The sequence below is a fragment of the Brienomyrus brachyistius genome, chromosome 9 (assembly GCF_023856365.1).
Source record: "Brienomyrus brachyistius isolate T26 chromosome 9, BBRACH_0.4, whole genome shotgun sequence".
Lineage (NCBI taxonomy): Eukaryota > Metazoa > Chordata > Actinopteri > Osteoglossiformes > Mormyridae > Brienomyrus > Brienomyrus brachyistius.
In genome coordinates, this window is record NC_064541.1 from 19,599,486 (window position 1) to 19,622,234 (window position 22,749).

The following is a 22,749-nucleotide window of genomic DNA, read 5'->3' on the forward strand; positions in this document are numbered from 1 at the left end:
GGGAACCAACAGACCAACCAATGGGAAGCAGGATTATATTCTAGGTAACTGACAATGCATGTCATACAATACTACGGAATGTTATTCTAATTTCTATAGGAGGATAATTTTATTGTGAAATTCGGAGGCACTGTGGATGTTAATAGAGCAGGAGAGATATTCAGTGTGTGTGTGACACCCAGACGTTCAGTGTTATACAAATAAAAGCACAGACCTCCACCCTCTGTCACCTTGTCATTGACAAAACGCAGAGGATTATCACCAGTAGCCATCAGCTACACCACTACTATCTCCCTGACCTGGCGCATATTCTACTTACAATAAAATACTGAACTCTGTGTAATTCAAATATGCTATAATACTGTACTTTCATGTTATTGTTGCTTGTTGTATGGTACCTTTAAGGAGTAACATAAAGAGTAACTTTGTGTCAATCCGCCTCTCATCATTTTTTTTCGCTGTTGCTCCGATACCTCGGTCTATTCGGCGCCTCAATACAGTACAATATTGTACGTAAAATACAGCTTTTCGTAGTTTCACAGGTGCAGCTCGGTGGCCTGTGTTTGGTGGTTTACCATAAGTTTCGAGGAGTCTATATTTGTCATTGAGAGAAAATGAATCTTTGTTTTCCTGTCATGTTTACTTCGCATGCAGCATTAGCTTCAGGTAGCTAGCCAGAAGCAGATGGGTTATCGCATAGTAGGCTTAAAGTAAAGTAAAAAAAAAAGAATTAGCATAGTTTTAATTTTTTCCATATGTGGTCATGTATAAAAAGACCCAAAATGAACACTGTAAGTGGACTAGTTGATTACTATGAGCAAATTATTTAAACAGTATTTGTACAGGAATGATTCTATCCCATGTTTTTTGATTCATGTTAGTGGTTGATCACTATAACCATAATACTATAAGCAGGTTCCACTGTATACATTTAAGTTTTGGAACCGCCATGTCCGCCTGACCCCCCTGTCTCCTCTCTGACGCGGCCCTCATGAGCCTGCTGCTTGTTACCCCTCATTACTCTTTGTATTTAAGTACCTGTTTGTCTCGTGTGCCCCGACCCAGTCACTGAAGTCAGTCTGTATACTTCCCGATACTAGTCTTCCCATTTTAACCCCCTGTGCTCCTGCTGATTTCCCTGTCCCTCTTTCGACCCCATTAAAATCCCCCTTTTTTCGCCAAATGCCTGTCTTGGAGTCCTTCATCCCGCAAGTCATGACAGGCGGTGTGATTTGTGCAGTATGGCTGCCTAATAAAGTTATCCTGTAGTTCTGTTTCACCCACAACTGAGGAGCAGAACATTGGTGGATTGTCCGTGGGGATGATATCCAACCTTCCCCCCCCCCCCCCCAAATTAAGGATTACATTTATAACACGGAGCGTAGAAAGCCAAGGTCTCCGATTACATACTCGTACCTGATTAACAACTGCCAAGCAACAGGAAGGAATATATCAGTTACTGGCAGTAATTCAAACTTTCCAAGCGTAATTTTATACTTTCAAAACAAAACATCACAAGGTTCACACCGTGACCATGTGACCATGTGACCATGTGACGGAGACGTGCTGTGGGAAATAGAGAGAATGAATGACAAATAACAACAAACAGATCATCTAGAAGTCTGCAAAAAATCATGAAACAGAGTGCAAACAAATCACCAAATAGCATGCAAACAAATCACCCAACAGTGTGAACAAATCACCAGATTGTGAAAACAAATCACCTAACGGTGCGCAAACAAATCATCTAACGGTGCGCAAACAAATCATCTAACGGTGCGCAAACAAATCATCTAACGGTGCACAAACAAATCGTCTAACGGTGCGCAAACAAATCATCTAACGGTGTGCAAACAAATCACCTAACGGTGTGCAAACAAATCATCTAAAGGTGTGCAAACAAATCATCTAACGGTGTGCAAACAAATCGTCTAACGGTGTGCAAACAAATCGTCAAACAGAAGTGGAAGAATATTTTATACAAAGCCCATTAAGAATAAACTACTCATGATCAATATTTCTGACTTTTTCTTACTTTCTTTCTTGTTTGGTGTCATTATTCATATGGGAGATTATCTACAAGACCCTTCTCACTATCACCACATATCAGAACACATTAACATGTAACTGAAGTGCGGCACCTGGGCTGAAAAACACAAGACCCCCCAGGAACAAAGCTTTGGGCTGTCACAGACACTAAAATAAAGATATTTGTAGGCAGAGAGAGGCGTGGGATAAGGAGATCACACATCGGAGCGTATCCGCCAGCTCGTTTCCTGGAGTCGGACATCGGCTCTACGATACCACCCACCAGGTGAGGCTTGGGGGGGGGGGGTTCAATGTCACTAGCAGATTTCCAAGTTCGCCTCTCATTCTTCAGTTACTCAGACCTGCTACCTAATGAACGCCAGGTAAAATAGGAAAATGCAGTTTCACGTTTGGTGAAGAGCAGATTCTCTCACTCCACCGCGGTCTGCATGGTGTTTATGGTCACACTGTTAACATTTGTGTTGTCTTTGAACTTCACCTTTAAGTTTGGACATGTTTGTATCTGTACATTTAGGATGTTCCTTTGCTGCTGGGATCAGTAAAATATATTATGGTCTATCTGTCCTGTCTGTCTGTCTGTCCGGTCTGTCTGTCTGTCTGTCTGTCTATCTATTCAGTCTGTCTGTCTGTCTATCTATCTGGTCTGTCTGTCTGTCTGTCTGTTTGTCTATCTGTCCAGTCTGTCTGTCTGTCTGTCTATTCAGTCTGTCTGTCTGTCTATCTATCTGGTCTGTCTGTCTATCTATCCGGTCTGTCTGTCTGTCTGTCTGTCTGTCTATGTCATGTCCATAGAAAAACACATACTCTCTTCCTAGGACTTTTAATTAGGGTGGAACCGGGTGTGATAACAACAAAAATGCAAGGGGGGCATAAAATGACATTTTTTTAATTAGGCACAATCTCATGTACGTTACCTGACCATGACAGAATATAAAAGTCTTGTCTAGTCCATATAACCTCAGAAAAAAAGCCTGACCGTGTGGGAGCAGCGACTGAGGTAACGTTAGTCTTTGCGTACAAAGTAACTTGTGGACGGGCTGCTCATACCTTCGAAAGGAAAAGAAAGCAGAGAAGAGAGGAGTCTGATTTCATCTGCTCTTAAGGCGTCGTCCTGCAGAGGAGCCTGGGAAGGAAATCGGCCCGGAGCTGTTAAGGTTTCACCTCGCGCCGGGAATGCGAGGGGGGGGCTGTGCGCGCCCTTTACATCTGTCAGCACTTCCCCTGAGTTTCCCACAAAGCACACAGAATGGGCCCCCCAGCCATCGGGCATCTGTTCCAGTGACATGGCCCCCACCCCCCCCTTACCACGACCACATGCCGTGACACCCTGGAGTTATGCTTTGAGACATAAGGTTTCTAACTAAGCTGAACCATATAGGATTTTATGACTTTGGAGAACCTCATTCTTCTAAGAAGAACCCCTTAGGGTCAAAAGGAGACCATTCTTAGATATGAATCCATCCATCCATCCATCCATCGTCCAACAGTTTGCCCAATACAGGATCATGATGAGCCTCAGGTGTATCCAAGAAAACAGAGAACATAAGACAGGGAACCCAGATTATTACCAGTGCAGATTCAAAGCAAACTTTTACGTGTATTTGTATCATATTATGTATCTGGTTAATAACACTGTACATTCAAACATTTTGTGCCGTGTGAGCGTGGACATTCAGTCTGCTGGCCTTAAGCTCTTTCTGATAAATTAGCCCTGGCTGCTCTTCGTTAAAGTCAGAATATGACAAAAATGTTTGTTTCTGATGGTAAATTTGAAATGATGTTCAACAAGAAACATGCAAATTGGCACATGACTGTCACAGTTAGCTGTCAGTCCTCATGAGGTGTGTTTCACCTCAGTGCAGGTCTATATTTGATAGGCACGTGAGTCGAAAGGGCTCTTAACATCCCTAGAGGGCATGGGTCACTAGTGGGCGTGGTTAACAGCCAGAATGGGTGTGGTTACGTGGCATAGTGGGTGTGGTTAACAGGCTTGGTGGGCTGAGAGGAACTAACCATTCTGCTGGGAGATAAACAATCTGGCTATCAAAGTGCCCAAAACCCACTCACTCACAGCAAGATCCCCTCCTACATTGTCAGGAAAAAAGGTACCAATTTGTTACTTGTCAGTTGGCCTGTACCTTCAACGGTCTGCCAATTGTACCCCTAGCTGTTGGTAAGTATATCTTTTAGTCTGATTTAAGGTACAGAAATTGACTCTGAGGAACCATTGGTGGTACATTAACGTTGTTTGCACCTTGGAGAGCATAACCGTACCTGGGCTGTTCCCTTCTTTCAGACAGTATTAGTGCCAAATTGTGTTCACCAGGGTAACCGTGGAGATTGAGGACCTGTTCGAATGACTAATAGAAGCTCCATCATCCCCTCAGCTCACAGTAAAACTGACACGTTTGACAGCACAGGTACAACATTGAAAACATTGGGTAGATTGGGTAGAACACATGGCACATTCTTCTGGAAATTGCTGCCCCGTTCCAGGAATTCCTTCAGATTTCCAATGTCCTCTGTGGAGCTGCACTTCAGAGCAAGGATTCATGTCAAGTCTGAGTCTTGGAAAGTGCCCTGATGTCTTCTTCTGAACCTCATACTTGTGCCTGTTCTACACGGTCTTAGGTATGCGCCCCCACCCCCCATCTAAAAAAGGCCCCAGTTAACAAGTGTCTGTATCATGGCCTCCAAGAGAAGACCAATCAATCATCAGATCAAAGCAGTGTAAGAGAACGGGCTAAAAAAAGGTCGGAACACTTCTCCTTACGGGGAGGAGAGAAAAATCCGGGGGAAAAGTTCAAAGACGAGTTTCCTTGGATGACTTTTCTTAACACCGCTGTGTCTCGCTCATAGGTCAGGGTGACCGCATGCAGCCGCACAGTGCCGTCAGGGTGACCGCGTGCGGCCGCACAGTGCCGTCAGGGTGACCGCATACAGCTGCACAGTGACTGCATGCAGCTGCACAGTGCCATCAGCGTGACTGCATGCAGCCGCACAGTGCCGTCAGGGTGACCGCATACAGCTGCACAGTGCCGTCAGGGTGACCGCGTGTGGCTGCACAGTGCCATCAGGGTGACCGCATACAGCTGCACAGTGACTGCATGCAGCTGCACAGTGCCGTCAGGGTGACTGCATGCAGCTGCACAGTGCCGTCAAGGTGACTGCATGCAGCTGCACAGTGCCGTCAGGGTGACTGCATGCAGCTGCACAGTGCCCGTGCTGAACCACAGAAAAAGCTACTCAGCCTGGCAACAGCCATAAGAAAACAATCAACTGCAATGTCAGGAACAGCCGGACATTAAATGCCCCACAGCCGCCTTCCATCTCTTCCTGGCAGTTAAATCAATGCCACGCCAGGATCTAGCAAATGGCAGTAATTAGTTAGATCCATTACTGAGATCCATTCATTCAACGTCCAGCTATGATGTAATGCTTGTGACCCTAAGAGCATGAAAATATAAGCAATTATAAAGACAGAGCCACTCTTGCCTATATGGAGTGATTTCGGAATTTAATTGGTGACACTTTACTCGGGTGGGGGGGGCAGGGGAGGCAGGGGGGGCACAAACGATGTAATGTTATGCTATTACTTGTGTATCAATTAACCACAAACTAAGTCTGAGTTACATACTGATCTCATGATTATTTATGACGCATATTTTTTCTCAAGCAGTTACTGTATTCGTTACTGTACCTGTTAACTCTGTAAACCTTTGTAAACTACTGAAGTAACTACTGAAGGAAGAAGTCACGAATAAAACACGTTAAATACTAATCTGATGTTTGTTCATTATTAATGAATCATGACGCATCTTTTATACCAAGCAGTTACTCTGTTTGTTACTATATCTGTTAATTATGTACACATTTGTGACCTACAGATGGATCTACTGATGAACTTCTGAAGGAACAAGTCATGAATAACAGGCGAAATACCAATCATGTTTATTCATCGTTGATTAATCATGATATGCCTTTTATCTCAAGTTTCTCATACGTTTGTTCATGATTTGTACTTTAGTAGCGATTGAGTCACTATAAATATTTGTGTCTCCTCAGGTAAATCCCTTAGAATTAAAGCTTATTCAAAATCATCACTATGGTTTTCCATCTTCTATTGAACACAGGCACCCAACTACTTTCCATCTGTGACCTTGTGCTTGCGGACCAGTTTGCACTTCTCTGTGCTGATGTTTTCTACGCCTCCTTGCATTTTGTACTCTTCTTGTTGTACACAGTAAGTCTTTAGCACATAATTCAGCCTCAGCATGAATTCCTTAGACTTATATCCCATACAGAACCAATTCCAAGATCCTTCTGGGATGCAAACCCATAATCTCCGGGACAGAAATCTAAATTCATAATTGCTGTGTAAGACTTACTGCTGCAAGTCTGGCAAATACGGCCACATGAAAGACATAAACCGTCGTCTCGGTCTACAAGAGGCCGAGGAGTATGAAGGTCTTACTGGATGAACAGCCAAAACCTTGGCCTAAAATCTGGATACAGACATACTCTACTCCAGCTATGCTTCAGAACCAGTACCTACTACAGATGACCATCAACATGGCGACATACAATGGTACTGACAGCAGGTACATTACCAAGCTTTTGTATATTGCATATTATTTTTAAAATCTCTTATATTTATTTTTGGTCACACTGTAAAAAATATTATATCAACAGAGGGCATTCTGAAAGCATATTTCAGACTCTGTCGCTCTGTGGGGAGGTGGTAAGTAGTGTTCTGTTGATTACGTACCTTCTCAGTGACACCAGCGGAAACCTGATAAATGATAGCTTGGACCAGAGGAGGCATAAGATTTGTTTTCCATCTAGACTCTGCGCAGCACTTTCACAGGTGTGATTCCAATCAGCGCTTTAGGGGCCTCGTGAGCAAACACAGGTGGCATGAGATCAAACCAGCGACCATCGTGCACGAGAGTGATGCTGTGTTTTGCCATTTCTACAAGTATAGAGGAATTATTAGTTTTTTTTTTTTACATATCCCATCTTACTCTCCTGTGAAACTTGCATATCATGGTTTGAGCAAAGCCTGGGGTCAGAGCATAAGGTCACCCATTTATCTGAAACCTCTGCAGCAACTTTCAGAGTAAAATTAAAGCGGCGATATAGTCACTCAAACCAGCGACCTTCCGGTCATGGGCGTAGAGTCCTATTGCACCGAGCCACACACCATCCCGCCCCATGGGTGTGTAAAAAGCGTCCCAACACATTTCAGTGTAGTAGGTTTGTTTTGGAAATGCTTGCCATTGTGAAAAAGGCGATATTTAACGGACTGGACAGTCTCAGAGCATTGAATATATAGCCTGCAGTGTTAGAGAAGCATGTCTGAAAAACTCCATTTCGTTCTGACGCAGAGGAGCAGTGGTATGAATGAAGCTGGAGCAGAAGGAATTTTTAAAAAATTTAATTTCCAAGTGTTGCATAGACTTCCCCCCCATAGGTCCCATCTCTGCTCTTATCAACTGGAGGATGCCAGTCCACATGCAAACCAAAGTACAATCGAATCCAAGCCACGTGAATAATTCCGCCCCACAATCAGTATGATCCTGACACCCCCCCACCACCCCCCCCACCACCAGTGGACCTTGGCTTTGTGTTGCTTATGGAATTTAGCTTCAAGAAAAATAGCAGGGCATCCCTGGTACATTCAAAAAGCTAAATTGAAGCCTATATGAAAGCTCATACATCATATCCACGGTCTATGACTGTGTCGATTTTTACATGTATTTCCTTTAGTGTGCTTAGCTGTGCTGTGAAATACATGCAACTGCTTGAATATGCTGTCATATCAGTGCGTTTCGGATTTCTTGTGGAATTCATTACAAATGTCTTCTGAATACGACTGAACAGCACCCCCTTGCGGGTAATCTATGAATTTGTGTTTAAACGTATTTTGCATTCCGTCCGACCAGTTTGCAAATAAATACACAAATACCCAGCAGAGAAAGCAGTTCATCGGCTGTGTATAATTCTGTGGTTTGCCCGATTAACAAAAGTGTTGTTAATCACCGACTTAAGAACGAAAAAGACTTTAATCAGTCGGCGATCTGGGGCTTTTGTGTTTTTTTATGACATGCATGGTTAATTATCTACATCTCTGTTATTCATTATTTCTTGATTTATATTCTGCGTATAATTTGTGACAAATTTTCAAGTAGCGCACGTTCAATTCATCTGCATAGCAGTTTCCCATATTTCCGCCACTTGTACCGTTTCACTAGCTTAAATAACCGATCATCAGCAATAATTTATTTATCTTACGGGTCATTTATATTCCAGTGAAAATGAACATTCATATTACTTTAACGCTAATGATGTTTCAGTGAATGGAAAGCATACATTATATACTACGGTAAAGATTTTGCAGGCTGTCCTGCCGTTTTAGTAAATACTTTACATACTTTTCGCTATTTCCCCGCATTGACCTTTCCCCTGAGAAACCACTTCCTCCGAGCATTTCATCCGGTCACATTTAACTCATTCGTGAAAAGTTTTCCTTTAAACACTTTGCTCCCTGATGAATCAGATGAAGTAGCGTTTGTCTGCATCCCAGTAAATTATAGGAAAGAGAAACAGCTCAAAGTATCGGACGAAAGTTTTTTCCCCATGAAAGCCGCTTTACACCGCAGCCTCGCCATCTGATTTAGAAGCGCTTATTAGTTTTGTTATATGTAGCTAGCTTGAAAATTTTGCAGATCGAAACATTTAACTAAATAATTATAATTGCTGAATTGTTTTTTCCTCGTTTTTCTCGACTCAAACCGACCACGATATACGCAAGGGTAAATATGCACATTTGCAATTAGCGCTGCTTTGCTCCCTGCGTTTAATAAAGCAGTTAGCCGAGATGCTAGCCGTGGCCATTCATTACAATGGGCTGCCGAGCTAGCTGCGCGCTCCTAGCTTATTGTTCGTCGGCTAGCCATGTTTTAACGCAAAATACCAGCCGGAAAACGATCCGAAACAAATGGGCAGCCTTTGACTCATTAGCCTTTGCAGTTAATATTTCTGAATGGCATTCTTTTGGATGCCACTGTATTCTTTTAACAAAGGAGCTGTTATATTTAAGAATGAATGCAACGTCCGCTCCCGTTGCCCGTCTGTCCAGCTGGTAACATGCTCCGCTTTCACCTGTCCCACCGACTCTTGTTTAGTGCAGCCCACTTGTTTCTCTCCATCCGAGGGATTTTGTGCCATTTCAAGACGCTCCTTCACAGTCACCTTGCATTATTCACATCGCGCGTCATTATTCCGAAGTGGAAATTCCGGTGAATTTCCATACTGTCGGGTCTCTTGACAGATATTCTGGTAAAACACGGTTTCGTCCAAGTGTCCTCGGGAGCTGTTTTACCAAGGGGTGCTAACTAAATAATCTTACAAGTTCTGCTTTTATTATGAGTGCCAACAATATTATTGTAACATGGTAAAGCTTAATTAGCTTTGTTTTAGAAAAAAATATTAAAGAATCATGTGAAAAGTACTATCTATACCATACGTATATATGATGCCATCTAGGATGTACATATTGATAGTACTAAAATACTATAGTAATTACTGTTGCCTCACTAAGTTTAAATCCTTTGCAACTATTCATTCTTTATTCATTATATTCTTTAGTAAATGTCTTGTTTTCCATATGCCAAATATATATTTAATGCAGCTACAAAATGTGTTTGTCTCCTGCGGTAGAATTATGAGGAAGAAGCAGAATATGAAACATAGGAAGAACGAGGAAACTACGGTGGTCCAGGAGTTTGTCGTGGAGAAGATCATCCAGAGGAGAGTCACCAATGGAAAAGTGGAGTACTTTCTGAAGTGGAAAGGCTTTTCTGAGTAAGAGACCAGGCAAAGCCAAACAGCGGGCGTGTGAAGAAATAGGATGTCTTGCTGATATGTGCACTCCGATTTTGAAGAAATGGAGAGTCCCATGTATAATAACATATTGTAGAGTCGACCTTTAAACGTTGCGGGGGTTTGGGGCCCAGCCCCCTGGGATCTGGAAAAACTTGGTAAAATACGTTGGTCCCGTTGGCGAGTGAAGCAAAAAGATATGAGAACGGCGAGATATCACGTGAGAGGCTGCAGTGGACACGCGTGCCATCCTCCAAACCCGCACTGTACATATCTTACAGTTTTATGAGCTGCTAAACATTTTGTGTGTCATCCGCTTTTTGCAAAACTCCCAAAAAATTCCCATTTGGTTTCTTATGCCGACCCCACAAGTCATGATGCGCGAGAGTCAACTGTATACGATTCCAAATTTCACACAGACTGATGTAATTGAAGTTCCTGTGATTACTGTAGGCCTGGTGATTTGTCCTTCCAGTGCCGATAACACCTGGGAGCCAGAAGACAACCTGGACTGCCCTGAGCTAATCGAGGAGTTCCTCAAGACCCTTGCAAAAAACAAGGAGGTGGAGAAGGACTTGGAATCCCCACAACCGCCAAAACAGCTTGAAGTCCCTGCTGACTTGGAACCTCAGCAGGTGCGTACAAGCCTGTGGCCTGAAACCCCAAATAGAGCTCGTCAGAATGGGAGCTGAAAATGAGTCAGGCAGATATTTCAAATGAGCCAGACAGACGAGGCTCGGTAGGAAGAAGGTTGCTGGTTTATTCCACTGCAGTTCAACAAAGTAACTTCCACATGCAAAACTAAAATAGTATTGCAGCTTAATCAGCATATAGCGCTCTGGAAAAAATCGAGACCACAGCAAAATGTTTAGTTTCATTCATCTCTCAATTTATGCATGTACTTCTGCATACTCATAATATGTAAATTGTTTTGGTCAATGCCAGCCTGGTTCTTCCCTGTTTCTCATTACTGAAGGGCTCCTTCCTTTCTTTATGGGACTTCAGTCCTGCTTCTAGGAGCCTGATACGAACTGCACCAGCAGTGCACTTCACACCACTTAATGTTTCCCATTCCTTTCGAAGGTCACTTGAGGTCATGGCACACAACCTTGTTTTTAAGCCAGATGAGATGTTGCTGCATTTGCTGACTTTACCATCTGCTATCATTGTAATTATTTTAAGAATACTTTTTAATAATGGAGAGCAACCTTACCATTGCGGTTTGGATGATGTCAGCTCATCGGTTAGTGATGTTACTGTGTAATGTTAATGACTGACTTGATGTGATGTCACTCTCTCGGTGATGGTTTTATCCGCGGGGGTGATGCTGTTAATTCATCCTGACAGACAGAGCAGCAGCCTCTCGCTGAGCATTATGGGAATGCAGCGCAGGAGCCCCGGGGGCAGGAAACTGAGCGGCCGGCGTCGTTCACGAGCCATTTCGAGCCCGAGCGGATTATTGGATCCACGGACAAGCAAGGGGAGCTCATGTTCCTAGTCAAGTGGTACAGAAGTTTTCAGTCACGTTTCTTCATCCGACTGGGAATCTTAAATTCTTGGCATTTTTTTGTATGTTTATCTAGTAGTCGTTTTTTAATCAGTTATGCTGGGGATCTTCAACTCCGGTCCTGGATGAGCTGCTGTCCAGTAGGTTTTCTATCCTACTTGGCTTCTGATGAGCCACAGCTGTTCCTGGAACTTACCTGAGAGCAGGTGTGACATACGAGAAGCCTGGTCAAAATCAAAAACCTGCTGAATAGTCGCTCTTCAGGACTGGAGTTAGAGACGCCTGACTTGGGCAGAGATTTGAAGCGTGACGTGCCGGCAGCCTTCAAATCGGGTGAATTTCAATGATAAATACAAGCCGCTGAAATGATTCGCCCCATGTTCGTCAGCGGTGTGCGTCTCCTACCCCACCCCAGGAAAGGCACGGATCAGGTGGCCTTGCTTCCAGCACGTGAGGCCAGCACGAGATGCCCCAAGATTGTCATTGCATACTATGAGGAGAAGCTGACCTGGCATTCTGGGGATGAAGACCAGCAGTGAGGCGAGACCAAAACATGTGGTGGAAAGGACTGGGGGACAGCAGATCCCAGGTGGACCACACTGACCGCGGACTCGAGGGTGACATAAATGGCAGCTTAAGCCATTTCTTTCCCAGTCCTTCCAGTATGTAGCATAGTTATCCACTGTGAAGAGGTTTCTGTCAGTGTTGTTTTCAGTGTTGTTTTTCTGTAGAGTAGAACTGTGTAGAGTGATAAAATGGTGTGAATGTAAAAAAGAAAATGTTCTGTTGGGTAGAGTAGAAAGGAGCCCATCGTTTAGAGACAGATTACCAAAAGGGTCCCGTTTTGAAGCACGTGGAAGAGTGATATGCTCGTCTTACGCGTCCTGACAGTCAGACTTTTTCCTCTCGGTATATTCTGGAAAAAAAATGTAGATCTTACTATTAAGATGACAAACATGGGTCTGAAAAGGAGGAGGTCTGTGGAGAATGAGCGCTGTTACTGTGAAGGTGAGATTCCGCTGTGTTCACTCCTGAGTAACCGTAATGTTTGGACACACTGTTCCCCTTACTTTGATATCTTAAAATGATGCATTTTGTGCTTTGGTTGAAGCCCAGAATCAGAATCCCACATTGGGCACCAGGACACACAGGACCGGCCCCGGTGGCACCAGGCAAGGCCGCTGACCCTTCGGTGATTAGTGGAGAATTTGAGCTGCTTGTCTTGTTTGCATTTTTATACTCCCACACTGTATTTGTGAAGAAATGCATATTTACTGCACTTACCTCAAGGTCTGAGAACACTGGGCTGTGTTAATGATAATGTTACTGTGTGTCTCTTCTGTCTGTGATTGTACTAACACTGGGGGGGGCGTTAGAGCTTTACCTCGATTCGGAGTACAGAGTGAGCATTTTTTTTTCCTGTTTCATTTTGTAGGACTCAAGCTGTCCAAAATGGTTTTGCGCGGAAAAAGTTGTTTCTGTTCAAGTCCTTTGTTAAACCAGAAGCGTTCTGATTGTTTCCCATCTGACGTTCCTCTCACTGTGTTTGAGTGAAGTTTCTATTTAGAGACCACAGCTGAGCTCCTTATACCAAACACACTGGATTAAAAATCCATGAAAGGCAAACCTATGTGTCACGTTTTATTCAGTGTGGTAAACTGCATCAAAGCAGCATCAGGTCTGAGTAATACTGCTAATCAGACCTATTTTAGGGGGGCTGTAACCCCCCCCCCCCCCAAAAAAAGAAGTGTTTTCATTGGCTTCAATCATGAATAAATAGCTTTTCATATTGAATAAGTTTGCCCCCCCACACACACACACACATAAGCAGGGACGGATTATGGGTTGTGTGGGCCCCTGGGCAAAACGTTCGCGAGGGCCCCCCCCACCACCACCAGCACCACCACCACAACCACCACAATTCAAGGGCCCTTGGCAGCCAAACGCCCTCCCTATAGGGTCAGGGGCCCTTGTAGGCAGAGGATCAAAGAATGTAGGCCCTCTAAAATAGACAAACGAAAATACATTGTTGATAAGCATTGCAGATTGTTTTGGGCTGGGGGCCCCCTGCACCCCAAGGGCCCATGGGCAGCGGCCCCGCTGGCCCGGTCCGTAATCTGTCCCCGCACATAAGGACTCAACCCCCCTATCCATTCATGTCTAACTACGCCCCTGCTACTAATACAGGAGCATGGGTGCCTTTTACAACAGAGTTTAACATTTACTGACCCTTATTGATGTATAATATATTCTGTCTGTCTGGGCTGCATTACTTTGGTGGACCAGGGGGGTGTTCCACGAAGCCGGATTTCGCAGTTAGCGGAGTAACCTTATGCTAGAAGTCATGATTATCCAATAAGAATGCTCCTTGCCTAACCTTACTGGACGATCATGACTTCTAGCTTAAGTTAACCCAGCTAACTGAGAAACGCTGCTTTGTGGAACACCCTTGTGTTTCAGTGAAGTCGTTCGTCGAACAACGATTTGATTACGACAAAAAAAAAAAAAAACAACACAAAGTATTTTGTCATTCTAGCTTTCGTCCACTGAGGGTTATCCTTACCAGATGAGAGTACTATTAAAGTGAACATTTCTGGGGCTCAGAGGCGCGCCTGCCTTCAGGGTTGCCAACTCGCGCATCTGGTGTGAGCTTTAAGATTCTATCACTCACGCAAGAAATATTATGGTAAATTATGGTATCTATATTATAATATTATAGACTTAACCTTATTCCATAATAATTCTAATATTTGCTATATGAAAGGTGATGGTGTAGTTTACAAACCCTACAGACTATTTGCAAGGTAATAAAACTGTTACATGCATGTAAACGTGCGTGCAGACCTGTCTCTGATTGAAAATCTCACTCAGGCCATCTGACTAAAGTTGGTAACCCTGCACCTTGCCGTTTTGGTGCAATGTTTTATTATTTTGATAAGCCTTTATCAGATTTAGGGTTAGTTAAGTAGTGCTTGATGACTTCCCGATAAGCCCATTTCGTCAGTATGGGTGTAGGTCGGGGCTCGGCGCGGCTCGGTTTTGCTCGGCGCGGTTCGGCTCCGCGAGGAGGAGCCAGCAGCACTGACAGCTGCACGCCGGAACCGATCAGCGTGTTGCCGGATTCCTCACGCGCTCCAGCAGGTAAGATATGCGTATTCAGGCCGTCCTTAAAAATAAACGATAAAAGACTATCTGCAATTATATCCAAGGTTAGTTTTGTACGTAGTATCATTTCCGACCTATATGCCAAATAGAGCAAATTTCGAGATTAAAACCACCGTGTAGCGTACGCCGAATGAAATCTTTAGACAACTAAAAAAGAAATTGCGCTCTTCTTTTAAAAAAGACAGGCGTATGCTCATCTATAAAACATATTAACATAAAACATCTCGTTTTACCAAAATACATTATAAAACGCGCAGCCCAATTGAAAGTTCAATTTGATCCAGCCCCGCTTCGGTTTGCAGATTGATATTAAATAGTGGAATAACGGAAATTGAAAAAGCATCGTATGGTGAAAATACTGGGGAATTATTGTTCATTCTGACCGGTTCGCATATCGGGTGGTATTTTTAAGATTAGTATCTTTAGGCGAGTCCCAGCGGTTAAAGAGCATCGTGGTGATAAATCTACTTCTCGGTGCAATGATGAAGGAAAGAAAACCGAGTAATCTGTTGTAAACACCTAAACATGTTTAGGTATAAAACAGGTGTCCCAAATCTGTAATGTTTATTCCCATTACAGAATCGATGGCCTCACAGTGATTTGTGGTTTTGGGGGATTAAGCAGCATTGCAGCGTCATCCTACCTGCTGCTGGACTGAAGCGCGATTACTTTTTTTAACCAACCGAACAACAAATGTTTTACTCTGTATCCGCAGGTGAAATTAAAAATGGTGAATCTCACATCCTGGCCCAGATCACATCTAACTCCATGTCCCATTTCTTTTCGTTTTCGATTCCGCCCTGTGACTTGGAAATAAGTCCGAGTGAATAAATGTCTGCGGGGCAAGTTGTGTCATGTTAAGACGTTTTCCTGTTGTCACATCTCCCTTTCCTCTGTGAGGATGACGGGAAACTGCCCAAAATAAAACAACAATGGACAAGTCTGTATTAGCTGGAATGTGTCCGTTTCTATGTCGTTTAGTCATGTAATAACGCGTTTCCTTTATCAGCAATGAGGGAATTGCATTCTCGTTTGACCCTGTGCCGACTGATGCGTGTTGTGTGTTTTTGGACGGTATCCTTCTTAGACTTTTTCATCATCCTAAGCTGGTATTGCTGACTCATTGTGTGTGTGTGTGTGCGCGTGTGTGCGCGTGCCTGCGCATGTACCATTGCATTACTTTGGTAACGTCTCCGTGAATTTGTTCACTATCCTGCCAGCAGATCTGAATATAGGGAATGGAAGACGTGCCTTACAGTCCGGGACAGGTAAGATGTTCTCTAGCAATGTTGTTTAGAAGTTAGTCTTCCAGTGCAGATGGTGATAGAGAAGGCTTGCATTCATTGAGGGTACTTCACACAACCTGTAAGTAACGCACATTGTGCGTCATTCTGCGAAACGTCTCTGTCAAAAACTGTATGGAAACAAAAAAAAAAATCCGACATACATAGAAAGAGACTCTTTATTATCATTGCCTTTGTACCTGTACTTGTGGAAAGAAATGAAATCAGAATTGTAAAGGTTAGCAAGATGAACAGAATCCGGTGCATGTTATGTGATTACTAAAAGATATAGTGTATGTATGTGTGTGTGTATATATATATATGTGTGTGTGTGTGTGTGTATATGTATGTATGTGTGTGTGTGTGTGTGTATATGTGTGTTTGTGTGTGTGTGTGTGTGTGTGTGTGTGTGTATATATATATATATATATACATATAATATATGTATACACACACACTATGAATGTACAGCATGAATTACAATATATAGAATGAGGTGCATCCTTAGGAATAGCATGTGTGGTAGTAATTGCCAACAATAATAAATATGTAAAGATATTGCACAGTACAGTGCAGCCATTCCTAGGCATGGAATCTACAAGTTGTGGACAGTCATCGTACCAACAAGACTTGAGTCTTAATTCAAGAAACTTAAGTTTTTCAAAGATCCTCAGTCAAACAGAAGTTTCCGTCATTAGCCTTGATGTTCTCCTCCATGCATTACTACAGTATATGTGTCAAAGATGAAGCTAGAACAAGGTATCAAAGCTGTTTTTTTTTAATCATGGGAGTCTGATCTGTCCCAGAGAAAAAAGGAAGCTTATAACTGGCGACTGGAGTTTCGGTAACTTAAGGTCACTCTCATTTGAGAGTCAATAAGTGCACGGACACAACTAAACTGGTCTTGTGATTTTGCAGGAGATTATTAGTGTGTGGGTTCGAGATCCACACATACGGGGAAAAGACTTCTGGCATGCCCACATAGATTATGAGATCTGCATGCATGTAAGTATTTCAAGAGCAGTGTTTTCGCAAACATTTTTTTTAGAAAAGAAATTTGATATGCAGAATTATAACCCCGGAATTTTCTTTTCCTCATTGTCTCATACTTCCTCATTCCAGCGTTTGTACAGTGAATAGTAAAATGGCTGTACGTAAGGTGTTCACAGTGCTCTCTTGCTGTTCAACCTCTTCCAGACCAACAGCATGTGCTTCACCAAGAAGACCTCCTGCGTGCGAAGACGGTACAGCGAGTTTGTGTGGCTAAGGCAGAAATTGCAGGAAAACACTCACCTCATGTAACTACATTCTTTATTTCACAGCTACCTGTAAATATCTTTCAGTATATTTCATGCATCCAAAAAACATCTGTAGAGCAGAAGTCATTTCCAGTTTCAGTTCCACAAAAAACCACACGCGTAAGCACATTGTAACACATTCATAGTTTCTTACTTTTTGTCATTGATACAGTTCCACTTCAGATAGAATTAGTGACCCCACCCAATACTAAACATGCAGCATTTTTTGTCTTCTTTCAGGGAGCTGCCTGCGCTACCCCCAAAGAACCCTTTCTTCAGCCTTAATAACTCCCACCAAGTCAACAAGAGAATGAAGGGACTACAGCACTTCCTGGATGCGTGAGTGTCAGTCTGAGTCGTTAAAATGAAACACATCACTCTCCATGTGTTTTCTGTGATCAGTACGAAAGATTACACAAAGTACTAAAGATAAATTATTTCCTGGAATATAGCTATTTAACAATTTTGCCTAGAATTGGTGTATTATAATGAACCACAAGGAGATAGGAAGAAAAAAACCTTACTTCTGCAATGTACGTGAAACCAGTTTTAATCAAACGGCACTGCTGACCAGTGACTTTTCGCAGGCAGATATTATATGGCAGATTTTTGGCTGATGCTTCCGTCGAAATATAAGCCCTCGTAATCTTCGCTGTGGTTTCGCACTTCCTACCAGCCGCAAAAGCTTTTGTTCTGGATTTACTTTGAAATATATCAGTGGCTACAGGGTAGAAAGAAATTCTTTGTGTGATTTGTGGGCGCGGAAGCACAGCACTATGTTTGGTGCGACGATTTTGCCATTTTCAAATTTTCGTTATTAGCTGAGTGATGAGTTTACGCCGTGGCTGGAAAATGTGGATAATAACGTAACGCTGCTATTTGGGGTCTTAAAATTCAGACCTTGAGAAAAGCCAAAGGTAGATATTTACTGCTTTCATACTTCCTGTCCTCTTCTAATGAAATCCCATTTATGCAAGAAACTGGTCCCCATTGAACTAGACCAGTGGTTCACATCCATTGCGGAATGGACCCCCCACCTCCCGCAGCCACATTTTTTTCCTGTCAACAATATGTTTGATTGGATGGATAATCACCATAATTAGGTCATGGTCACATTGCAGCTTACGGATATATTTGTGGAGCCTCTTCTGAGTTTGGTGCTTCTCCTGATCATCTCCCATCAGAATCGTCCAGAAGCCCCTGGTGCTGTCGGACAGCTGCCTGCACCTTTTTCTGCAGTCGCAGCTCAGTATTGCAAAAATGGAGGCTTGTGCCTCAGGCAGGACCAGTTATTCTGTTGCCCAAGCTATCCAGAGCTGTGGGAGTGGCGTCCAGCGTTTCCGCTCTGATGAAGATCTGTCCGACCTGGGGAGAGACTGCGGTGACTCAGACTGCGAGAGGTATGACGCCTAATCTGCTGAGAGCTGCACTGTGTTATCAGTCACCTGCCAAACTGAGAAATGAACGCCATGCAGGTTAAACATCCACTTTTATAGGGAAATGTTCGCCTTATTCAGCCAGCGATACTGACTCCAGTCAGTCTACGGATGCATGAATCAAAACCTCTGTCAAGTTTTCCCATGTCCTGAACCGTCAAGCCAGCCTTTAGTATAACCCTGTTGAGGGTGGATAAAAATGATGTAACATGTCCTAAATTTAGTTATAGGCTATAGTATAATAGAAGACTTTCAAATAAAATGCATAGCTTCTGCCAAGACATGAGTGGTGCGCAGCAGGTTAAGATGCTGTCTCTATGACTAGTAGGTCGCTGGTTCTTATCCCGGGATAATTTCACTGTTGGGCCTGTCAGCGTGGGTCGTAACCCCCAGCTGCTCCACGGACTCTGACCGTCTGCTCAAAAGATGCACGTTGCTTTGGATTAAATCGCTAATAACGATCGTTTGGATTAAATGAATGTTAGATGTTACATTCCACTTGTTATCGAATTATGAAACGTCCAGATGTCTCCAGGGAAGGCCGGCTTCTCCAGATGATGCACTGTACTCGACAGTTTTCCGGGTGCTCATTTTAAGGCCTTATGACTTGGCGGTTATCGCCAGTTATGGACTCAGAATCAGAAGACTTTATTAATCCCGGAGGAAATTGCTCATCTTGAACAAAAAATGACGACGAGGAATTTCCTAGGGGCCAGTTGTCTTAGGAACACTCATTGTAAGAAATTAATTTCTGGCACCTAACCCTTCGTGTGCTGACCCCTAGCTTTCTGGCAGAGGTGATGCACATTGTGTTTCCATAACGCTTGGGCTTCTGCTGTCCCGGTTAGTACCCCGTGTGAAGCAGCAGCCTTCCTGTTCTCTCTCCATCCATCTGCAGCACTGCTTCCTCCGGCCTGGGGCTTAGCTGTGACACCGATTTAGCCCATGAGGAGCAAACCTCCCAAGCTAGGGGTACAACTGAAGACGGACCCAGATAGTGAGCATGTTTGAGGGAAGACCAGCTGACCTTTAGTCCTCCTCAGACAACACCACTTCCATGTTAAGCTGCTATATGATGCTGTTATTCCCTGGAATGCTGTTCATTTCTCCTAAAATCCACTACTTTTATGCTATCTTGATGCCTTTACTACTATAGTGTTAAAGGCTTTCGACTTGAACTTATTTTAAAAAATATGCAAGTTTTTTGCTGACTGCTAGAGTAGATTTATTTTTTTTTGATAATCTACTTTTATGTCGAGTACATCAAGAACCAAACTTTTATTTTCTTGTATTGCAAAAAGCATCATTATGGAGTCAGTGTCTTTGTCACGTCAGCCTCAGATAACAGCCCTCTTTGTGAATGGGCGGCCTTCAAATGTGTAAAATACTAATGGGATCAAATTGCAAACTAATAGCTCTGTCAAATGGAGGTATAGTCTTAATGTGTGTGTATTTTAGTGTTTTTAATTTATTGTGAATGCTTTGTGCTGTGGTCTTCCAACCTGTACTAGCATATTAGGTTGGTAAAAGATTAAGTAAACAATGTTTTTTTTTTTCTGTGTACAAACGACTTGGATTCTGCAAATAAAGGCTGCCAAGTTCAACACAAGGTTCTTCTTGATTGAACCATGCCTGCATAGCACTGTAACTGGGGAAAAAAGCTCCTCATTTCGCCTTTAGAGGGTCTGCAAAACCACAGCGCAGATTCCAAGGATGTTCCCGCATTAAGGACGACGATATTCAAGCAAGATGTGATTTCTATGGATGTAACACAAGCTGGGGAAGAAAAGACTGCTTTGGAATATTTGTGTAGCACAAATGTTTTGGTGCAATTAAATATCTGTACCGTCATTCAGTCGAACAGTCACGCTTATAATATTCATGTTACTACTGTAACCGCAGCGCAAAGCATAGGTGAGTGTATGCTGTTCTATCAGGGACTGTAAGGAGAAACCAACCAGTCATTCATCCAGACAAATTTGTAAAAAAAATAATAAAGAAATGTATATGTGCAATAAATTATGTAAATAAAATATGACTAACGAACACATTTTCAATTTTGCAGGGGTAAAATGAAACTGAAATACTGGCAAATACAGTGTTTGAGGTTTCACGCCTATATTTGCGTGGCCGGTCTTTCCTGACTGCACATTCCATCAGTGTGAGCAGAGTGTGCAGGTTGAAATAGCGGAATTACGCAGCTATTCATAAAATATTGCAACCCACACAGCAATAGGGTGCGGAGCTGCAAAGAGGACGAGTCGGTGTGTTTCTCACTGGCACGTCTGTGAAGAGGACAGCAAGTCTTTGTGGCGAATCGAGAGCCACAGCATCCAGGGTAAAGTCGGCATACCGCCACTATGGACGGACCACGTCCTACAGGAGTAACTCTGGAGGAGTGATAATGCACTAATACACACAGCAAGACTGGTGACAGAGTGGTTTGATGAACATGACAGTGAAGTTGAACATCTTCCATGGCCTTCACAGACACCAGATCTGAATACTGATCCGCTTTGGAGCATTTTGGAGGAGCGAGACAGGAAACGTATTGACCTGCCCACTGTTCTGCAAGAGGAACGGCTCACAATCCCCCTGGCTGCTGTGCAAGACGTGCATCTATCATTCCCAAGACAAACTGATGCTGTATTGGCTGCAAAAGGAGGCCCCACATCATACTAATAAATTATTGTGGCCTAAATCCAGGTATTTCAGTGTCATTGTCCAACCCTTGTAACTTTACATTATACTTTTAGTGAGCTTAATATGTTCAAATAGTATTTTATCTGATTAATAGAAAATAGGTTAAATCACATATAGAACGAAGCTAACTTTGTAAATATTTGCATGTTTTTGCAGAAAAGTCTCAATAGACACAAAACGTCTCATATTCTGGGGTCCTGGTTAGGTGTTTGGGCAATTTGCGCTTATACCGTTCTGCAGTGACACCTACTGTGCATTGGGTGAACAGCAAGAGGCTGGTTTCTGAATACGCGCACTGCTTGATGGACTAATTTTACCCCGTCTTAGGAAACTAAGGTGCTGGTTGTTAAGGGATTGACCTGAACAGACTTTCCGCACAGGAAAAAAAAACCTTCTTACGATTGGCGAATGTAAAGGTGGAACCTAGTTGGAAGCAAGAAATGGTAATCATTGTGCCTGGTACTCCTTGGTCATTTAAGGTGCAGCTATAATGGAGAATAATATCAGTCTGTGGTGTGACCTTTCTGCACTTCCTGGCGGCACGGTCATAAAAGCCCGAAAAATATCCAGCGAAAACGGGCGTGGTATTCGCGTTATTCCCATTCAGTCCACGAATAGCGCTGCTTTTGAAAAGAATGTATGGCAAGATAAGGGGAAACATGACAGCTAGCGGTGTGTTATAAACAGGGATCTGCATAATTGCAGGTAGGCATAAGGGTTTCAGGGTTAAATTGGCGGCACAACACAACAGCACAAATGCGTCTTTCTCCCAGTTTTTTTAAATATAAAAAACACTTTTTTTTGTCAAAACAGTACAACTGCGCAAAAAATAAGTATCGCGCAATTCGCGGGTAAAGGTTAATTTAAATGAACTCGGAGCAAAATTAACTGTCCTGTCAGTCATCAACATCAATGAAAAAAGTGCAATAACATTACTATCTAGGCAGGTTAGCAGCCCCCGTAGAGGCATCGCAAGGTGGATCAGAGGAACCAGGTACAGCAGTAGCGGCATTAGCCAGCCGTCGCTGCTGTAAGGTGGTAAGGAGGAAAATATGCCGCATTTGGTAAAGAACATAAAACCAAGATTTGTAACGGGTCTTATTTCCTAATGCTTTAGCTTCCTTGGACGCGTAATGCGGGTTGAAGATGTTGCGGCTGCCTTCACCTTTCTGAACAGTAGGGGGCAGTTATGCTATTTTATTCAGACATTTTCGGGCTATTATGCAAACTGCAGACACGTGACCCTGCAGTTCAGGGACCTCGTCAATTTTAGCCCAACAAACAAAAAACGCTACGCATAAAAAGTTTATTGTCACCATTATAATCATTATTGTTATTATTTGTTGTTATTAGTATTGTTATATTATTAATATATATCGTCATTTCCCCATCCATATTTAATAAACATATTTAACGAGCTGGCA

The 22,749-nt window shown here is 43.0% G+C and overlaps 2 protein-coding genes across 5 annotated transcripts; both read left to right on the plus strand.

Moving 5' to 3' along the window:
• The first annotated feature begins 8,528 nt into the window (after positions 1-8,528).
• Positions 8,529-13,066, plus strand: cbx3b (chromobox homolog 3b). 2 transcript variants are annotated; one of them, XR_007399777.1, is made up of 6 exons: positions 8,529-8,864; positions 9,772-9,915; positions 10,409-10,568; positions 11,281-11,438; positions 11,856-12,448; positions 12,552-13,066. XR_007399777.1 is itself a non-coding variant. In XM_049026034.1 (5 exons), the coding sequence occupies exons 2-5, from the start codon at positions 9,776-9,778 to the stop codon at positions 11,977-11,979; spliced, it is 582 nt and encodes a 193-aa protein (XP_048881991.1). In that variant the 5' UTR covers positions 8,529-8,864; positions 9,772-9,775; the 3' UTR covers positions 11,980-13,066. The 2 variants fall into 2 exon arrangements, 1 of the variants encoding a protein (XP_048881991.1); XM_049026034.1 differs by having other exon boundaries at positions 11,856-13,066.
• Positions 13,067-14,472: 1,406 nt separating this feature from the next.
• Positions 14,473-20,660, plus strand: snx10b (sorting nexin 10b). Of its 3 annotated transcripts, none has more exons than XM_049026659.1 (7): positions 14,473-14,581; positions 15,829-15,873; positions 16,807-16,893; positions 17,086-17,132; positions 17,427-17,525; positions 18,371-18,586; positions 19,521-20,660. In XM_049026659.1, exons 2-7 carry the CDS (start codon positions 15,844-15,846, stop codon positions 19,618-19,620), a joined length of 579 nt encoding a protein of 192 aa, XP_048882616.1. In that variant the 5' UTR covers positions 14,473-14,581; positions 15,829-15,843; the 3' UTR covers positions 19,621-20,660. The 3 variants fall into 3 exon arrangements, with proteins under 3 accessions (XP_048882616.1, XP_048882614.1, XP_048882615.1); XM_049026657.1 differs by having other exon boundaries at positions 14,480-14,581; positions 17,086-17,186; XM_049026658.1 differs by lacking the exon at positions 14,473-14,581 and adding an exon at positions 14,590-14,649 and having other exon boundaries at positions 17,086-17,186.
• The last annotated feature ends 2,089 nt before the right edge of the window (positions 20,661-22,749 follow it).

Excerpts from the sequence above, each read along its gene's own strand:
- cbx3b (XM_049026034.1), top strand. The coding sequence starts at position 9,776 with ATGAGGAAGAAGCAGAATATGAAACATAGGAAGAACGAGGAAACTACG. Across the intron at positions 9,916-10,408 it reads AAGTGGAAAGGCTTTTCTGA|TGCCGATAACACCTGGGAGC; the intron begins GTAAGAGACCAG and ends TTGTCCTTCCAG. Across the intron at positions 10,569-11,280 it reads CTGACTTGGAACCTCAGCAG|ACAGAGCAGCAGCCTCTCGC; the intron begins GTGCGTACAAGC and ends TCATCCTGACAG.
- snx10b (XM_049026657.1), top strand. The coding sequence starts at position 15,844 with ATGGAAGACGTGCCTTACAGTCCGGGACAG. Across the intron at positions 16,894-17,085 it reads ATTATGAGATCTGCATGCAT|ACCAACAGCATGTGCTTCAC; the intron begins GTAAGTATTTCA and ends AACCTCTTCCAG. Across the intron at positions 17,526-18,370 it reads CTACAGCACTTCCTGGATGC|AATCGTCCAGAAGCCCCTGG; the intron begins GTGAGTGTCAGT and ends ATCTCCCATCAG.